This window comes from Fundulus heteroclitus, chromosome 13 (genome assembly GCF_011125445.2).
Source record: "Fundulus heteroclitus isolate FHET01 chromosome 13, MU-UCD_Fhet_4.1, whole genome shotgun sequence".
Lineage (NCBI taxonomy): Eukaryota > Metazoa > Chordata > Actinopteri > Cyprinodontiformes > Fundulidae > Fundulus > Fundulus heteroclitus.
In genome coordinates this window covers 11,790,329-11,804,897 of record NC_046373.1, presented here as the reverse complement: position 1 = coordinate 11,804,897, position 14,569 = coordinate 11,790,329, and the positions used below count along the sequence as shown (strand labels likewise).

The following is a 14,569-nucleotide window of genomic DNA, read 5'->3' as shown; positions in this document are numbered from 1 at the left end:
GATACCCCCAAAACTTGAAGGACAGAGGGGTGTGAGAGGAGGAAGAAAACTCTGACAAATCCCTGCTCTTCAATGTGAAGAACAGTGATTGGTTAGAGTTCTAACAGGCCTGTAGCTCCCACAGAAATAAAAAAATGTAAACCTCCTTTTTTCTGAATACATAACATATTGACTACTTTCAGGATGGAAGGACGATTTTACCCAGTACATTAAAAAGTGTTTCTGAACAGGATTACCAACTATAGCTTTAAAGGGGTGGAAATTACATTTAGATTATTCAGTGTAAAACTTAATGTTAAAAGATTAAAAGATAATTAATAAATGTTCATGTAAAGAATGAGGCCTAAGGGCAAACAGTAGCCTACAGTGTTGTAATCCTAACATGTAACATAGCATTTATGCCGCTTGCGTATTGCATGTTTTGCTTTAGGCTTATTTTTAACTTATTTAACGGTATAGCACTATGACCCTATGTTGGTGGTTTAAAGTGCTTTATAAATAAAGTTGGATTGCAAACCCAGAGCATTGCAGGCTTAGAGGTGACCTAGATGTCATGGATTTGATGATAAAATGTTAGAGAATTGAGGCTTGACTCTGAAGTGGGGCAAAAGGTTCAAGACTTGTCTTGGACTTGGAAAAATCACTTGTGAACGTCTCTTATGTTCACAAAATTGACTTTCGCCTGCTTATTTACATATTTGCATCCCTGTTCTCATTTCTCACATTGCCTGTATTGTCTAACAATGTTTTGTACAGACAAAACCCTTTTGAAGGAAATAGCAAAACCAGCTATCTATAATGTATACCGTGTCAGGTTATCTAACAACTAATTCAACTATGTATGCAAATAAGCAGTATCTGGGGCACAACAACTGTGTACAGTTACTCATATTGTGGAAAATACCTTTTTTTACGTCAGCATTCTTGAGCCTGAATGAGGACCACACTTCGCCACCATAAACTGGCCACTTGCCTCTAAATTATTTACCGGTTCATTTTCCCCCTCTCTCCAGATAGCTAGTGTTGACATACTTTGGAATTTGTTTCATCCTTCTGGGTATTCTCCCCCCCTCGGCTCTCTTTTGCTCCATCTTCCCTTCTCTGTCCCAAATAAAGGAGCTCCAGCAATGAAAGCTTCTTTCTACATCCCCCACCGTAGTAAATGCAGAAAGGATGCGCCTGCAAATGATGGGTACATTAACAGGTGAAAACAAAAAAAAAAACAATGCTAAATATAAGAAGATGCTGGGTTTACCCACAATAATCTGACTGTGTTGCAGATAGAAAGTTTGCCGCAAATATGTGGAAGCTTTGCTTGAATAAGTTTTAATATTTGCTGCAGCTGCACATTTTTTTTTCAGACGATGAGGAATAAATACAAAGGAGGAATGTCCAAAGTTGTTAGAGTTTTCTGAAAAAGTTTAGCATAGAAAACGGATTTAATAAGTAACACATTTTCCTCTTCTGTGTAAAAGGTGTGGGGCCTCCTAAAGATCAGACAATTGTTGATCTGCAGCGGCGCCACATCAACGTGCTACTGTACAGCATCCTGTCCACCATAACCATCCTGGGCATGCTCATGGCCGGCGCCTTCCTGTTCTTCAACATCAAGAACCGAAATCACAGGTCAGCATCTGGCAACAGACCAGGACAACCTTGGCAATAGTGCTAGCCAGTGAAGATGAAATGCATAGTTGTACAGAGCAGATAAAAGGTAACTTAGCAGTTTATGCGAAGGGAGAAGAATTGGAGGGATGAGTGAAGGTCAGGGACGCGTATGTGGGCTGAATAGTAAATATGAATAGAAGGAGTCTATTCTGATAATGTACAACTGTTTCACATACTTCTTTTAAGATCTTTTAAAGCTTCACTGTTCTGTTTATCATTTATTTAACCTATTTTTATTCTTCTTCAGACTAATTAAGATGTCCAGTCCATACATGAACAACCTGATCATCTTAGGAGGCATGCTGTCCTATGCGTCCATTTTCCTGTTCGGTCTTGATGGAGGTTTTGTTTCTGACAAAGTGTTTGAGACGCTCTGCACCGTGAGTCCACTTTGAAGTTTTATTAACCTATAATATATTAAATGAAAGCCTGGGTTAAAGACTCCAAAATATATATATATATATTTTTTTTTTGGGGGGGGGGGGATTCTAGCTTGCAAAATTATACATGGTTTTCAAATAAATATATATATACACAATTAATTATCAGAAAGATGCTACATTGTTATTTTTTTATTCAGCTTTCATCTGCCTAACTACAATGCAACCAATTGCATTCCGAAGTCACCTTATCAGTAATTAGAGTCCAGTCTCAGTATAACTGCAGATGTTCTGTGAAGGTCTCAGGAGTTTGTCAGAGAACATTAGTGAACAAATCTTGGCACAACCTATCAAGACGTGGCCATTGATCTAAACTGACAGGAGAGCATTAATCATAGAAGCTGCCAAGAGGCCGATCATAATGGAGGAGCTGCAGAGGTCCCCAGGTCAGGGGGAGCGATCAGTCGACAGGCCAACTGTTCTTGTGGTGCACTAAAGAAATCTGGCATTTCTGGAAGGGTGGCAAGAATAAAGTCATTGTTGGAAAAGAGAATGTAAAGAAGTCATTATGCAATTTATCCACAAGTCATGTCTACATCAAACAGGTGGAAGAAAGTACTGTACTCAGATGAGACCAAAGCAAAAACCTTTTGCTGTTTTCTTATTTTGACAATATGCTATGTGTGGTTAAAAAAAATAAAATCTAACTACACATCCACCAGAACACAACATCTTCACAGTGTAACATAGTGGTGGTAGCATCATACTATGGGAAGCTTTTTCTTCAGCAGAGATAGGGGATCTGGACAAGCAATAGAGGTAAATACAATCAATCCTGCAATCTTGGATGAAAAAGGATGGAAACAGCAGAAGGCTTGGGACTGGGTTTCACCTTAAACGTACACTCAGCTATTTTACAAAGATAAATGTACAATTGTTTTATAGTCTAGATGCGCAAAGCAGATAGGGCAGGGTTTCCCCATTGTATTACAGTCCTCCCCGGCCAAGCTAAGTATCGTTTTTTATCTATTTTAAGTACGTTTTTTATACACGAGTAACAGTGATACCAAATATAGTAGGGTTGTCAAAATAATTGATGCCTTGACATAATAGATGCTATAAAATAAACTACCCAAAGATCAAGATTTGCATCAGAATCTATATAAACTAACTCATTCACATCTGCCCAAGTTGTCACATTTCTTCTGGCAGTAGAGCCCGTCTCCTCCCTGCAGGCATGCACCTGGCCCAAATAATGAGCTGCTGGTGGAAGTTTTAAGGTCTACTAACATATGGAGAACAGTCAGAAGAAATTATGCGACCCTCTTTACAGGCAAGATGAACACAAAAGGGTTTTTCGGATAAACTTTCCCAGGCAGACGGACACGGAAAACGTAATGCTGAACGGTGCAGCATCCTATAAACTGACAGTACGACACGGATATTTGAGAGCAACATGAAAAGTTCAGTAAAAGCTCCTCTATCTGCGACAGTGTAGCAGTAAACCTCCCGGACAACATTAGCTAACGCTAGCTGTTGCACTGTTGGTCTGAGCCCCCCATGCAAGCTCCTGCTTAACCAGTCTTCCGGGTGAAACCCTGTAGAGACCCCCCCCCCCCCCAAAGCAGCTGAAACTGCGGTCAAAGATGGTGATGCAGGTCTTTGACTTAGAGCTGTTGAATAGAAATGCAGGTCACACTCTTGAGATATTTCGGTGTAAAAAATTTTGAAAACCATGTATAATTTTCTCTACCCTTATGCAATACTTTGTTTTGGTCTATAATATAAAGTCTCAAAAAATGCAATGAAGTTTGAGATGAAATGCGAGAAAGTTTAAGGGGTATGAATGCTGTCAGGTGGATTTTGCCTTGCTTATAGTATTTTACCATTTCTAATTTACTTCATACACTAGAAATGAAATATGCAAATATAAAGGTGACTCGCAAACCTCTCACATGCACCTCGTGATCAAGAGAAGGCAGAGTGAATCTCCCTGCAGGTTCTCTAGCTCGCACATAGCACATTAAGAGTCTCCCCTCAAGTAGCAGTACCGTGTGACTATGTAGATACTGGATTAATTAGAGTTTTGATTACAGTGATAACTAGTTTTTACTGAGATAATACCACACACACACACACACACACACACACACACACACACACACACCACAGACGCAAGCTGCCGTCACCTGGATGAAGCTGCGCTGCAGACCCAAAGCAAACTCTGTAACCTTAGATGAAGATCTACAGCAAAGGAGCGCAGAGGTGGATTGATCTTCTACTGATTGATGACCTTGTGTCCTAGTGAATAGATGGTCTAATTTTTTTTTTCATCGCTTGTAGCCAAAGCTCTGCCAAAAGAGCCTCTTGAAAGAGTACATATCCCAGTTCAAATGTCAGCTTTCCATGATGTAGATAAAATTAAAATCAGGATTAAAATGTCTGAACCTTTTTCCAAATATATTGTAACATTTATCCTGTAGCTGAAAAAACAACCACTGTTAGAAGGGAAAAAAGATGCAACAACCCACTTACACACCCTAAGTGCACACCCTATCCAAAAAGTTTGTTAACACACCCTTTGATTTAAAAACACCTTTTAGTCTTGATTTGGTAAACCATTTCCATCCCAACCCCTTAAATGTTCTCCAAATTGATCAGATAGGAAGCCATCTCTCTTTAGCTGACACCGCAGATTATCTGTCAAATTTAGTCCTGGACTCTGGCTTCCACAATCTAAAACTTAAATTTTCCTGTTGTGAAGTCATTCCCTTATTGATTTGGTTGTATACTTAGACTCACTGTGATGCCTGAAACAACAAGCCCTTCTCATCCCATCTTTCTGACAGATAACTTGTGTTTTTTCCCCAGAACTGACTTATATTTGGAACTATGTACCATTTAATCACAGTATGGTTCCATGCAGAGTAGTTTTAGAGCTAACACACCATTTGGATTTATAACCCACAGGCTCAAGTTTGGTTCCATCACATTTCTCCACAAGATTTTGGAAGATGTTTTGCTTTCTGAAAATGCATTCTGTCTTGGAAGTCTATTGCCCTGTCCAGACATGCAAAGAATAAAGAGGATAGTTGATGCATGTATACAACAACTAGAATGTATTGGACATTTTTTGCCACGTTTTTAGTCTGTTGGCCTCTTAAGAGTCTCCCTGATCGGTTTCAGTCTCATCCTCTTATCTGGGTTGGATATGTGTCTAGTTTTTGCAGTGTCCTGTTGTTCCATATATATTCTCAAATAGATATTCATTGTTCATGTATAATTTCGTAGGACTTTATTAGTCTCCGTCTTCTGATGGATATCTTTGTGCAATGATATAATTCTGATCCTTTGTAACCTCTCTGAAAATGAGAGGTTATCTCAGACATGCAAATGCGGAAAGGTCAGGACAATCCCAATAACACAGCTGAACTTTGAAATCCCTCAAATGCACTGCAAATGAAGCCTCAAATGAAACTGAGAATACTGATTGAATCAAATTTCTTTTCACAAAGCATTAGTTTGAGGATATGGGTACTTTATTCAACCAGGTTATTTTGGCCTTCAGATTTTATTTTTTCCTTTACTATTTCTTTGTTTTACACTTGCATTGCACGGGATATGTGGGAAAACTGTAAAATGTTTTCAAATAGTCGATCAAAGTCTCAGTTTTTAACATCTCAAAAGCCAGGCACATTTGAGAACCATTGTAGGTGCATAAGCAGCTTGTAACACTGAAGTACACAACTGTCTATTGATTTACGATTGTGCAGCTATTTTAGGGGGTCTTTAGATTATATTGAACTTTCAAGCTTTTAAACTCATCTTTATGTTTTGTGCCAAAACTTAAGAGGTCCACATTTTGTTTTCTACTTTTAGGAAAGATAAAATGATCTCAGAAGTCTGACAGCCCCAGTGCTAAGGATGCTCCACTAGAGCTCTTGGAAGTAAAAAATAAATTTGACAGCGTCTTATTTTTAGAACGCCTCGCAACCCTGTTTTGAACAAATTTAACTTCACATAGCTGTCAGATCAGATGCTGGTTTGAGCTTTGATTGGCCCTTCATGACATGTCATGACTGTATGTTGTTGTTCTGACAGGTTCGGACATGGATCCTCATTGTTGGATACACAACAGCTTTTGGCGCCATGTTTGCCAAGACGTGGAGGGTACACGCCATCTTCAAAAATGTGAAGATGAAGAAAAAGGTAAGGAAAACATTAACTTATTCAATAAAATGCGTGGGCTTCTAGATAGTTACATACACCGTATAAAAAGGAGAGAGAATATTTATATAGATAGTGCTTGGTCCTGACCTTAAAGGGACTCGTGTCTTTTTTAAGGGACATGTGCCTAAGTGTATGATTATGAAGCCGACAGGAAAAAAAAATATTTAGACAATCTGCAAACTACTTAGGGGAAAAATACAGCTCGATCCTCCTGAATAACCACCAAAACAAACCAGTTTACTGCAACTTCCTCAATCTTGCTGGTAGTTCAATTAAATTCCAGAATATTTATATAATCAAATAGGAAAATTAAATCTTGTAACACCCAAGAGTCATTGTAGATTGTGATGGAGGCTGTAAGGATCTCCTCTCAGGGTCAGCATTAGAGTGGATCTGCAGAAGCCTTTGACTGGATCCCATGAGGAGGACAGACAGTTTTGACTGTAAAGTCCTTCATTTTATGAAATAAACTTTTTTGTACAATCAGAGCCAATAGAGCAGTCCACATGACAGAGCCAGCCTTCTTGATCAGCTTGATTCACCTTTTTTTTAAAAGTCAACGGCTCTGATGTTGCTACCCCATCAGATGATTGCAGAAGAGATCGCTTTCTCGACAACAGCTTTATATAGAAGATCTGCAGCATCACTGCTGCAAACACTGAAGGGCCTAAGCCTTCTGAAGAGGCACAGACTGTTCAGTCCCTTCTCAGACTCAGCTTCGCTGTCGCCTCTCCAGTTTACTCTGTTGTTTTGCTGAACAGGGAGCTATCATTATTTCTCCACCAACTCCAATTCCTCTCCCGTGATGGGTGTAGTGTTTGGCATGTTCCTGTTTCTCCTGAAATATGGAGAGCTCTTATTTAAGGCAAAGGAAATACAAGCACATTTTAAGCATCAAAATATAACTAAGCAATGACTTGAAGCACCGTGAACCCTGAATTTATCTGGGTCATGAAAGTGCTACAAGTTTCTGGCAAGCAGCTTTACAGTAAGCCACAAAAAGGACAATGATGATTTCAAAGACAGTTCGTGGTCTGTATTGCGTATTTATCGTGTCATTAAGCTGCTGTTTACAGAAAGCTTGCTAGCCTTAAGTCACTTAATTGGATTTGACTGCAGCTTATGTGTAATCCGCCACCAGAACTTGAATGTTGTAAAACCTTAAAAATGTAAAATGTCTTTGGTTTTAATTTTTATGTATCATTTCTTGCATTTGTGTCACCAACTAACGCGCATGTCTCCCTGCATTTTTGTCATTAGTGGTTTTTGGAAATGCAGTATGTCAGAACATATTAGGTTTCTGATGGTTAAATCTTGCCCTAAACATCTATTTTAACACCAAACTAGATAATTAACATCTTCATTTAGCCATAAGCATTTTCATTTCCAGGATATAAACATCTCATCACTGCTGTGTGGCTGATCGTCCCCAGACTTGAATCAAAGAGCAAAAAGTATGAATCCTGGTGGCTGCAACACCTGCTTTTAAAAATGTCTCTTTGAAAATTAAGATATAGACATATCGCCTTTGAAACTATTGGTCTGATCTGTTTCAGTACATAAACTGCTGCTCTCTCTCTCTCTGTGCTGCAAGTTTTCATGGTCTTTTGTATTAATAGCTGCTCCCCTCTCCCAGTCTACTTCTCTTTCTTGCTCAAAACTGTTCATATTATTGGACAAGTGGGCGGCCTGGCAAAGAAAGAGAGCGGGAAGGGTGACTGAATGAGTAGAGCAGGTAAGAAGGATGTAGAAAAATAGCAGCAGAAGGGATAGTGGACTGACAGAAGGAGGGAAGCAAGGCAGGACAGTGTAAGGAACAAGGCAAGCAATCTGGCCTCAATGGCACAGAAAGTAGGGCGGGACCGCTGAAGAGGAAACGGAAAGCCGGAGACCGGGAACGGATAATGAATAAAAAGAGGTTAAAAGACTATTGATGTTTTACTAAAGATAGCTTTTCAAAGCTATTTCATCGCTCTGAACCTGACCTTTTGTATTTATTTCATGCGTGGTGTTTTTTTTTTCTTTCATATATATATATATTTCCAGGAAACAGAGTTGTTTTGCCTCTTTGAACTTAGTGTTGCTCTGACATTTCATTGCCAATTATTTCAGCTCACTTTACCTTCTCTCACCTTCTCTCCCTTGCTAACAAAGACAAAACAAATGTTTCCTTTAAGGCAACATTCACCCCCTGCTGCATAGTTTAGCTCTTAACGTTCAAGATATAAGCTCTTTAGTTTCAGGGTTTGTGTGCAGGACACACACACACACACACACACACACACACACACACACACACACACACACACACACACACACACACACACACACACACACGCTCCACTTCATCCACATTGATTAAGTGCAGGTGTTTTGGCTTCCTCAGACTGATAGTTGCTGTTGGTGCCCACTGCTGTCAGTGAATGGACAGACACAAGTGTTAGCCATCAGTACTTAACCCTTTCTTACTGTTTTTCCTTCATTTTTTTTTTTTTTTCTGTACAGTGGAAGAGATTGTAATTCGAGGGTGAGTTTGATAAAGGCTCTGCTTTGTAGGCTGCAGTCAGCACATCTTCAGTTCCTTAAAAAGCTCATAGACGGTGACATGTCCCTCTTCTCTAAACAAAACTTGACATGCAGCACAGATTTAAAAATCTGCCCAGAATCCCCCTGCCATGTGGGCCAGTATTAGATTGTCAGGGTGAGAAGACCTGAAGCAAAGATGCCAAGGTTTCGCAGGTATTAACACGTAAATTAAAATCCTAAATGTCAGACATGATCTTATTGCTTTTATTTAAAACAGAAAAGCAACAATTATTTCCACTCTTGCTCAAATAAGTTAGACTTTAATACACAGAATAAAGCAAAAACAGAAATATTTGTCTAGCAGAACATTAGATTCATACTTTATTATTTGTCCAAAGGGAAATTTGCCTTTGTCGGTACAGTCAAGGGGGAGAAGGTAAACATTGGCAAATTGGTAGTTGCTATGATCAGTTTCAAGACATTATTAACGTAGTGAGAGCTGTGATGGTGGAGGGGAGAAAGCTTATTCCACGACAAGATGTATTAAAAGAATATCTGCATGGATCTACAACCGGAGGGGAGGAGTGTGGAATGTAAATGTAGAGGATTGCGACAGTTGTGACTGATCAGTAGGGCTTTGTGGGTTATAAAAGGGTTAATGAGAACAGGCAGATTGGGAATAGGAAGAGCGAGTATTTTAGAGCATGCATAAGTGGTTTTTAACATTTAATTTTTATTGTTGACAGGAAGCGTTGTGAAATTATGAGTAGCACACAAGATTAAGATGGGCTCTCTGACGTTATGACAGAAGAAGCTGGATAGGTGGATAGAGGGAGTGATCTGGGCTTGTAAATATAGATATCTTGAACTTTTTCTTCAAAGTAAATATAGACAACTTTAAATAATACATCTACTTTCTTGCTTATATTTGATTAGTAGTGATACAGTTCTTTTTTTATTTTATTTATTTATTTATTTTATTTTTTGACAAGATGAGATGAGACATTCTAGCAGTGAGTGGACGACTGAGGCAGGTATATGTAGGCAGGTGAACAGGTGAGCACAGTTGACAGTAATTACTGGCAGCAGGTGGAGCTGATCTGGGCTCACTGATTGGAGACCGGTGACTGACGGCTGTTGGCTAAGGAGAGTGGAAACTAATTAGTCTAACACAAAGCAGACAAAAAATTAAATCATGACACCCAGAGTCAGTAGATAAAATGTTGTTTCTTTAGAAAGTAAAGAGAGAAAAAAACATATAATTCCCTTTTAATCATATTAAGGCTGTGTGCACATTCCATGATGTTATTCATTTATTTGTTTGTGTTGAAGTTTTTCTAAAATACAGTTGGATCCTTGAGAAAATCTGCGCAATGCAATGGTATGTTTGAATGGCAGTAACAGGAGACAATTATTTAGAGTAAATTTAGAGAAATCCCATATGTGTCGTTTGGCAATATGACACATCAAAGTTGAGCAAATATCCTTGTAAAATTGTCTGTTTAATAATTTTCCAAAATTCCTCATAATAGATATTTTTCAGTCAGAATCTCAGAGGATTTTGGAAAAGTTCATTTAATCTTTTTAGGTGCTTACACGTTTTGGTGCTAAATGAGAATTTTAAACCTTTTTATGTCTGTAATACACAGAGCTTACCATGTTTTTAGGAACCCCCGGAGAAAACAGGTAAAAAGCCTTAAAACAAATTAAAACAAATAACTTTTTTATTAAAGAAGCACAATTTAAAACAAAAAAATGTAATTAAAAGGCAAAAATAAAATTTCATTAAGTAAGGGGCGGAACCATGTCAAAGATTTTTTGTTGTCATTTGTAATTAAAAGTCAGTGTTGTAGCAATTATTGGTAGTCTTAATTAATCCTATACATTACATGTATCTGTAGCATTTTGTAAATTACGCTTTACCATTTTGAAGTTCTTCCTGACACAGAGGCTTTGCTAAGCTTCAGAATTTAATGGAAGAATCAATATTTATCTTGCCAGTTCAGAGAGGCGGATGTTAAGTGAGTTAAAAATCCTCCAAACAACATATTAGGAAACAGCAGCACTATATAAAATTTATCAATTGTTTGAGAGGGACATCACAAAAGAAATAGCTGTTTATCAGAGAATAAACTTTTTTTGGGAAAAAAATTTTTTAAATGGTTCTGGAGTAAAGCAAAGAAAGAATATGTAGAAAAAGGCCCGTGTGGCAACGTATGGTGGAGGATCCGTGATGCAGTGGGCGAATTCCTCTTCCAAAGAACTTCACAACCTTCTTGGAATTAATGACAACATAAACCAATTATTTCTGCAATATTTCTTTAAATATATAAATGTACTCTACGTGACAGATCCTTTTTTAATTGTTTAAGAGATGACCCTGCAGCAATAACATATGAACAAATAAACGCTTTCTACTCAAAACAATCCAAATAAAATTCTTGTATTCAGACAGCACTCTATTGCACACATTTCTAATTTTCCTTTGGTCCACACAATTCCTCATGGCGGATGGATGTTCAATGCGCGTCTTCCTGCAATAAATCGGACATACCTAATGGAGGAGCTGCAAATCCCACCAAGGGCTACCAATATTCGTTTCGCTGTGGCCACATTTGCTCAGTCCTTGCATCATCAAAAGGCAGCAGATCAAAAGACACTCCCCTCATGTCCCGCGTTCTGAGCCCGCCGGGGAATGGGACACCTGTGCGAGCTGCATCTAGACTATACGATGCTTTCCAAACAGATCCTGACCCTGTCTTCTCCTGACCTTTCTTTTGATTCACGGTTTCAGTCAGTCAAATGCTATTATAAATGAAGATCACAAACAGGTCATGGCTTTCATCCTTCCAAAGTTCAGAGTACAAAAGAGGAGCTTTAGTGGTGAGCAGCACTGGCTCAGCATTGGTCCCCTTTTTAGGCGACAAAATCTGGCTTGGAGACAGAACTTCTAATTGGTTATCGACCAATAGGTCTACTGGAAGTGTCCGATTTTTTTGTTTTTACACAAGTAAGATTAGAGAATGCGTCCTTAAATATTTTAAAGAAGGTAGCGCTCGATAAATAAGCTAGATGCAGAGTGTTATTTCACATGCCTTTATGACATGGATGTTACTCCATTAAATGAGCAGATGTTCACTAATATCATCATATCATCACCTTCTTCCTCTACAGATCATAAAGGACCAGAAACTGTTGATAATCGTCGGCGGGATGCTGCTTATCGACCTATGCATCCTCATCTGCTGGCAGATCGTGGACCCTCTCAAGAGGACCGTGGAGGAATACAGCTTGGAGGTCAGAGTGCATTTAATCGTCTTTCTCTTCCTCCGATCTTTTTGGGCCAATCTGACAGGGCTTTGCTCGGCAATGAAAGTCCGAGTGAGCAACACTGAGCTATTTCGAGGACGGGAAATTAATTATACTTCAGCGAGAGCATCTGTTTTTTACTTGTGGTTGTTGTTATTTTTGGGTCAGGATGTGAGCCATTGCTGCCTTCTGTGCTCATTCCATTCCCGGATGTTTGCCAGATTCAATGGGAGACATTGGCAAGGGCCATTGGAAAACAGGCAATTAGCATTGCATTCATTCTGCCGGAAAGGTTGTTGGGTGTTGTAGTGACATTAACACTGCTAACACTCTTCCATGGAAGAAAAAAAAATATGGCAGTATTGATTTTAGAAATTGATGACATGTAATATTCAATGAAATATTAACAAATGACTATGTGATGAATTAGCATTTGTTGAGGAGTAAACCTCAGGCTGCGTTTTAAGACTGGATGAAATGATAAGGGAATATTTTCAGCCGCATATGCTAAAGGAAAATTGACTGGAGTGTTATTTTTTTTGTTGAAGGCATTATAGTTTTACTGCCAGAGGCAAATGTGCACAATTTATAGATATTGTGGAACCCATCATTTCTAAGTTGCTACCCGAAAAAATTATACGCCTTAAGCAAAGAGAGTCGGACAGATTAATTCCAAAGAGTAGATGCAATGGGATAATCTGTGTTTAATTTAGGTTTGTTAAGGCATGGAAGGAATACCAACTCACATTAAATTACTTTTTTATTTCAGAGAAAGACAAATCATTACTTCTGAATTTTTTTCAGACTTTTATTTGCAATAATTTATAATTACTTGAAATATTATGGATTTCTGTGAAGGTTTTAACAGAGATGGACCTTGGCTCATTTTAAAATTGATTTGTTTCTCTTCAGCCTTGGTGAAGAAATAAAAGGATTCCAGATTAAGCCAAATGTATATCATTTGTTGTTAGATGTGATATGACAAGCTGAATGTAATTGATAGGAGGCTTTGTAAATAATTTAGATAAATTGACCACATTTCCAATATATACCAATATATTAAAAAAAGTTTAATCCCCGTAAATATTGCTAATGACTGAATCAATAGAAAGACATAAAACAGTTTGTGTTTTATTGATGTACAGCAATTTCTATCTCAGTTTAGTGGAAACTGGAAGGTGATATTGCTTTCATGTTTCTATGAATGCAGAGCAAGAAGCAGTAAAATGTAAAATGTCTTAGGGCAAGAACACCACCGGCTTTATGCTTACTCTGATAAATCCTGCAACTACTTCAGGATAAAGTTAATTACATGTATATTTTACAGAATGGGGTTTCTGTCGTTTAATTCTGTAATCAGAAGCTTCTCAATAGGGGGCACACAGGCACCACCCGCATCAAAATTGCAGGACGAATGTGTAGACACTGTAAACATAAACAAAAACAAAAAAAAATGTGTCTGATTTTAAAAACATTTCAGCATTCCCATTCCATTCTGGGTTTATTTAAGTTTTTGTGTGTAGGTTTTTAATGCCGTGGGACACCTGACAGATGAGGGTGTATGTATGATTAGAAACTTTTGGCTTCCTTATGCAGATCTCCAATTGGTTACTGAAAGATTCTCCTCAGACGCAGAGTGTGGCCAATCAGAACTTTTTGTGTCATTTCTCATGCAATTCATAATACGTTTCGCTCAGTGTTACCAACTTAGCGACCTTGTCGCTATATTAAGCGACTTTTCAGAGCCCTCTTACGACTTTTCTTTTTTTTTAAAAACGACTAGCGACAAATCTAGCGACTATTTTCTGTGTTATTGGTGACTCCATGTGAAAGCACCAATCAGTCTGCAGTTACTGTCTTGAGGTGGCAGCAAGCACCGCCGTGAGTGAGCACTGTCTATCTGTCACACACACACACACACACACACACACACACACACACACACACACACACACACACACACATACTGCAGTTACCTCATCCCAAAAGCCCTGCGCTTGCAATCAGAGCATAAAGAGCAGAGCGGAGACCCACTCCACTCCATTTTAATATACAAAATGTATAATGCGATGATTCCTCCTTAGATTACAAAGCTGGATATAAATATAATGTAAATATAGTTTTTAATCTAATCCTTTTTTTTCTCTGAAACTGTTGCACTAAAATAATTCTCTGAATTTGATTCACGCACAGCTTGAATCCCTTATTCACCTCATTCATTGTGTGCCTTGAATAACTGTCTTTTTGGTCAAATTTGATGTATGTATGGATTCAGGCAATGTATAAAAATGATTAATTATTTGATAAATAGTTTGTCATTTGTAGTTCCAAAAATATTTTGTTTTTTTAATCACAATTTTATCTTGCCAAAAGCTTCTCTTTCCTACAGCCTGGATCGCAAGCACATAAACAAATGTGCAAATTACATGATGACGTCATTTAGCATCTATTAGGAC

At 38.3% G+C, this 14,569-nt stretch overlaps 1 protein-coding gene across 1 annotated transcript in view; it reads left to right on the top strand.

Moving 5' to 3' along the window:
- Positions 1-14,569, top strand: part of LOC105937545 (gamma-aminobutyric acid (GABA) B receptor, 2) — a 204,806-nt gene that overhangs the window by 182,276 nt on the left and 7,961 nt on the right. Inside the window, exons 10-13 of the mRNA XM_036145868.1 lie at positions 1,476-1,626; positions 1,916-2,048; positions 6,150-6,257; positions 11,979-12,185. Of these exons, the coding sequence (XP_036001761.1) occupies positions 1,476-1,626; positions 1,916-2,048; positions 6,150-6,257; positions 11,979-12,185 (599 nt within the window). The remainder of the gene's footprint in view (positions 1-1,475; positions 1,627-1,915; positions 2,049-6,149; positions 6,258-11,978; positions 12,186-14,569) is intronic.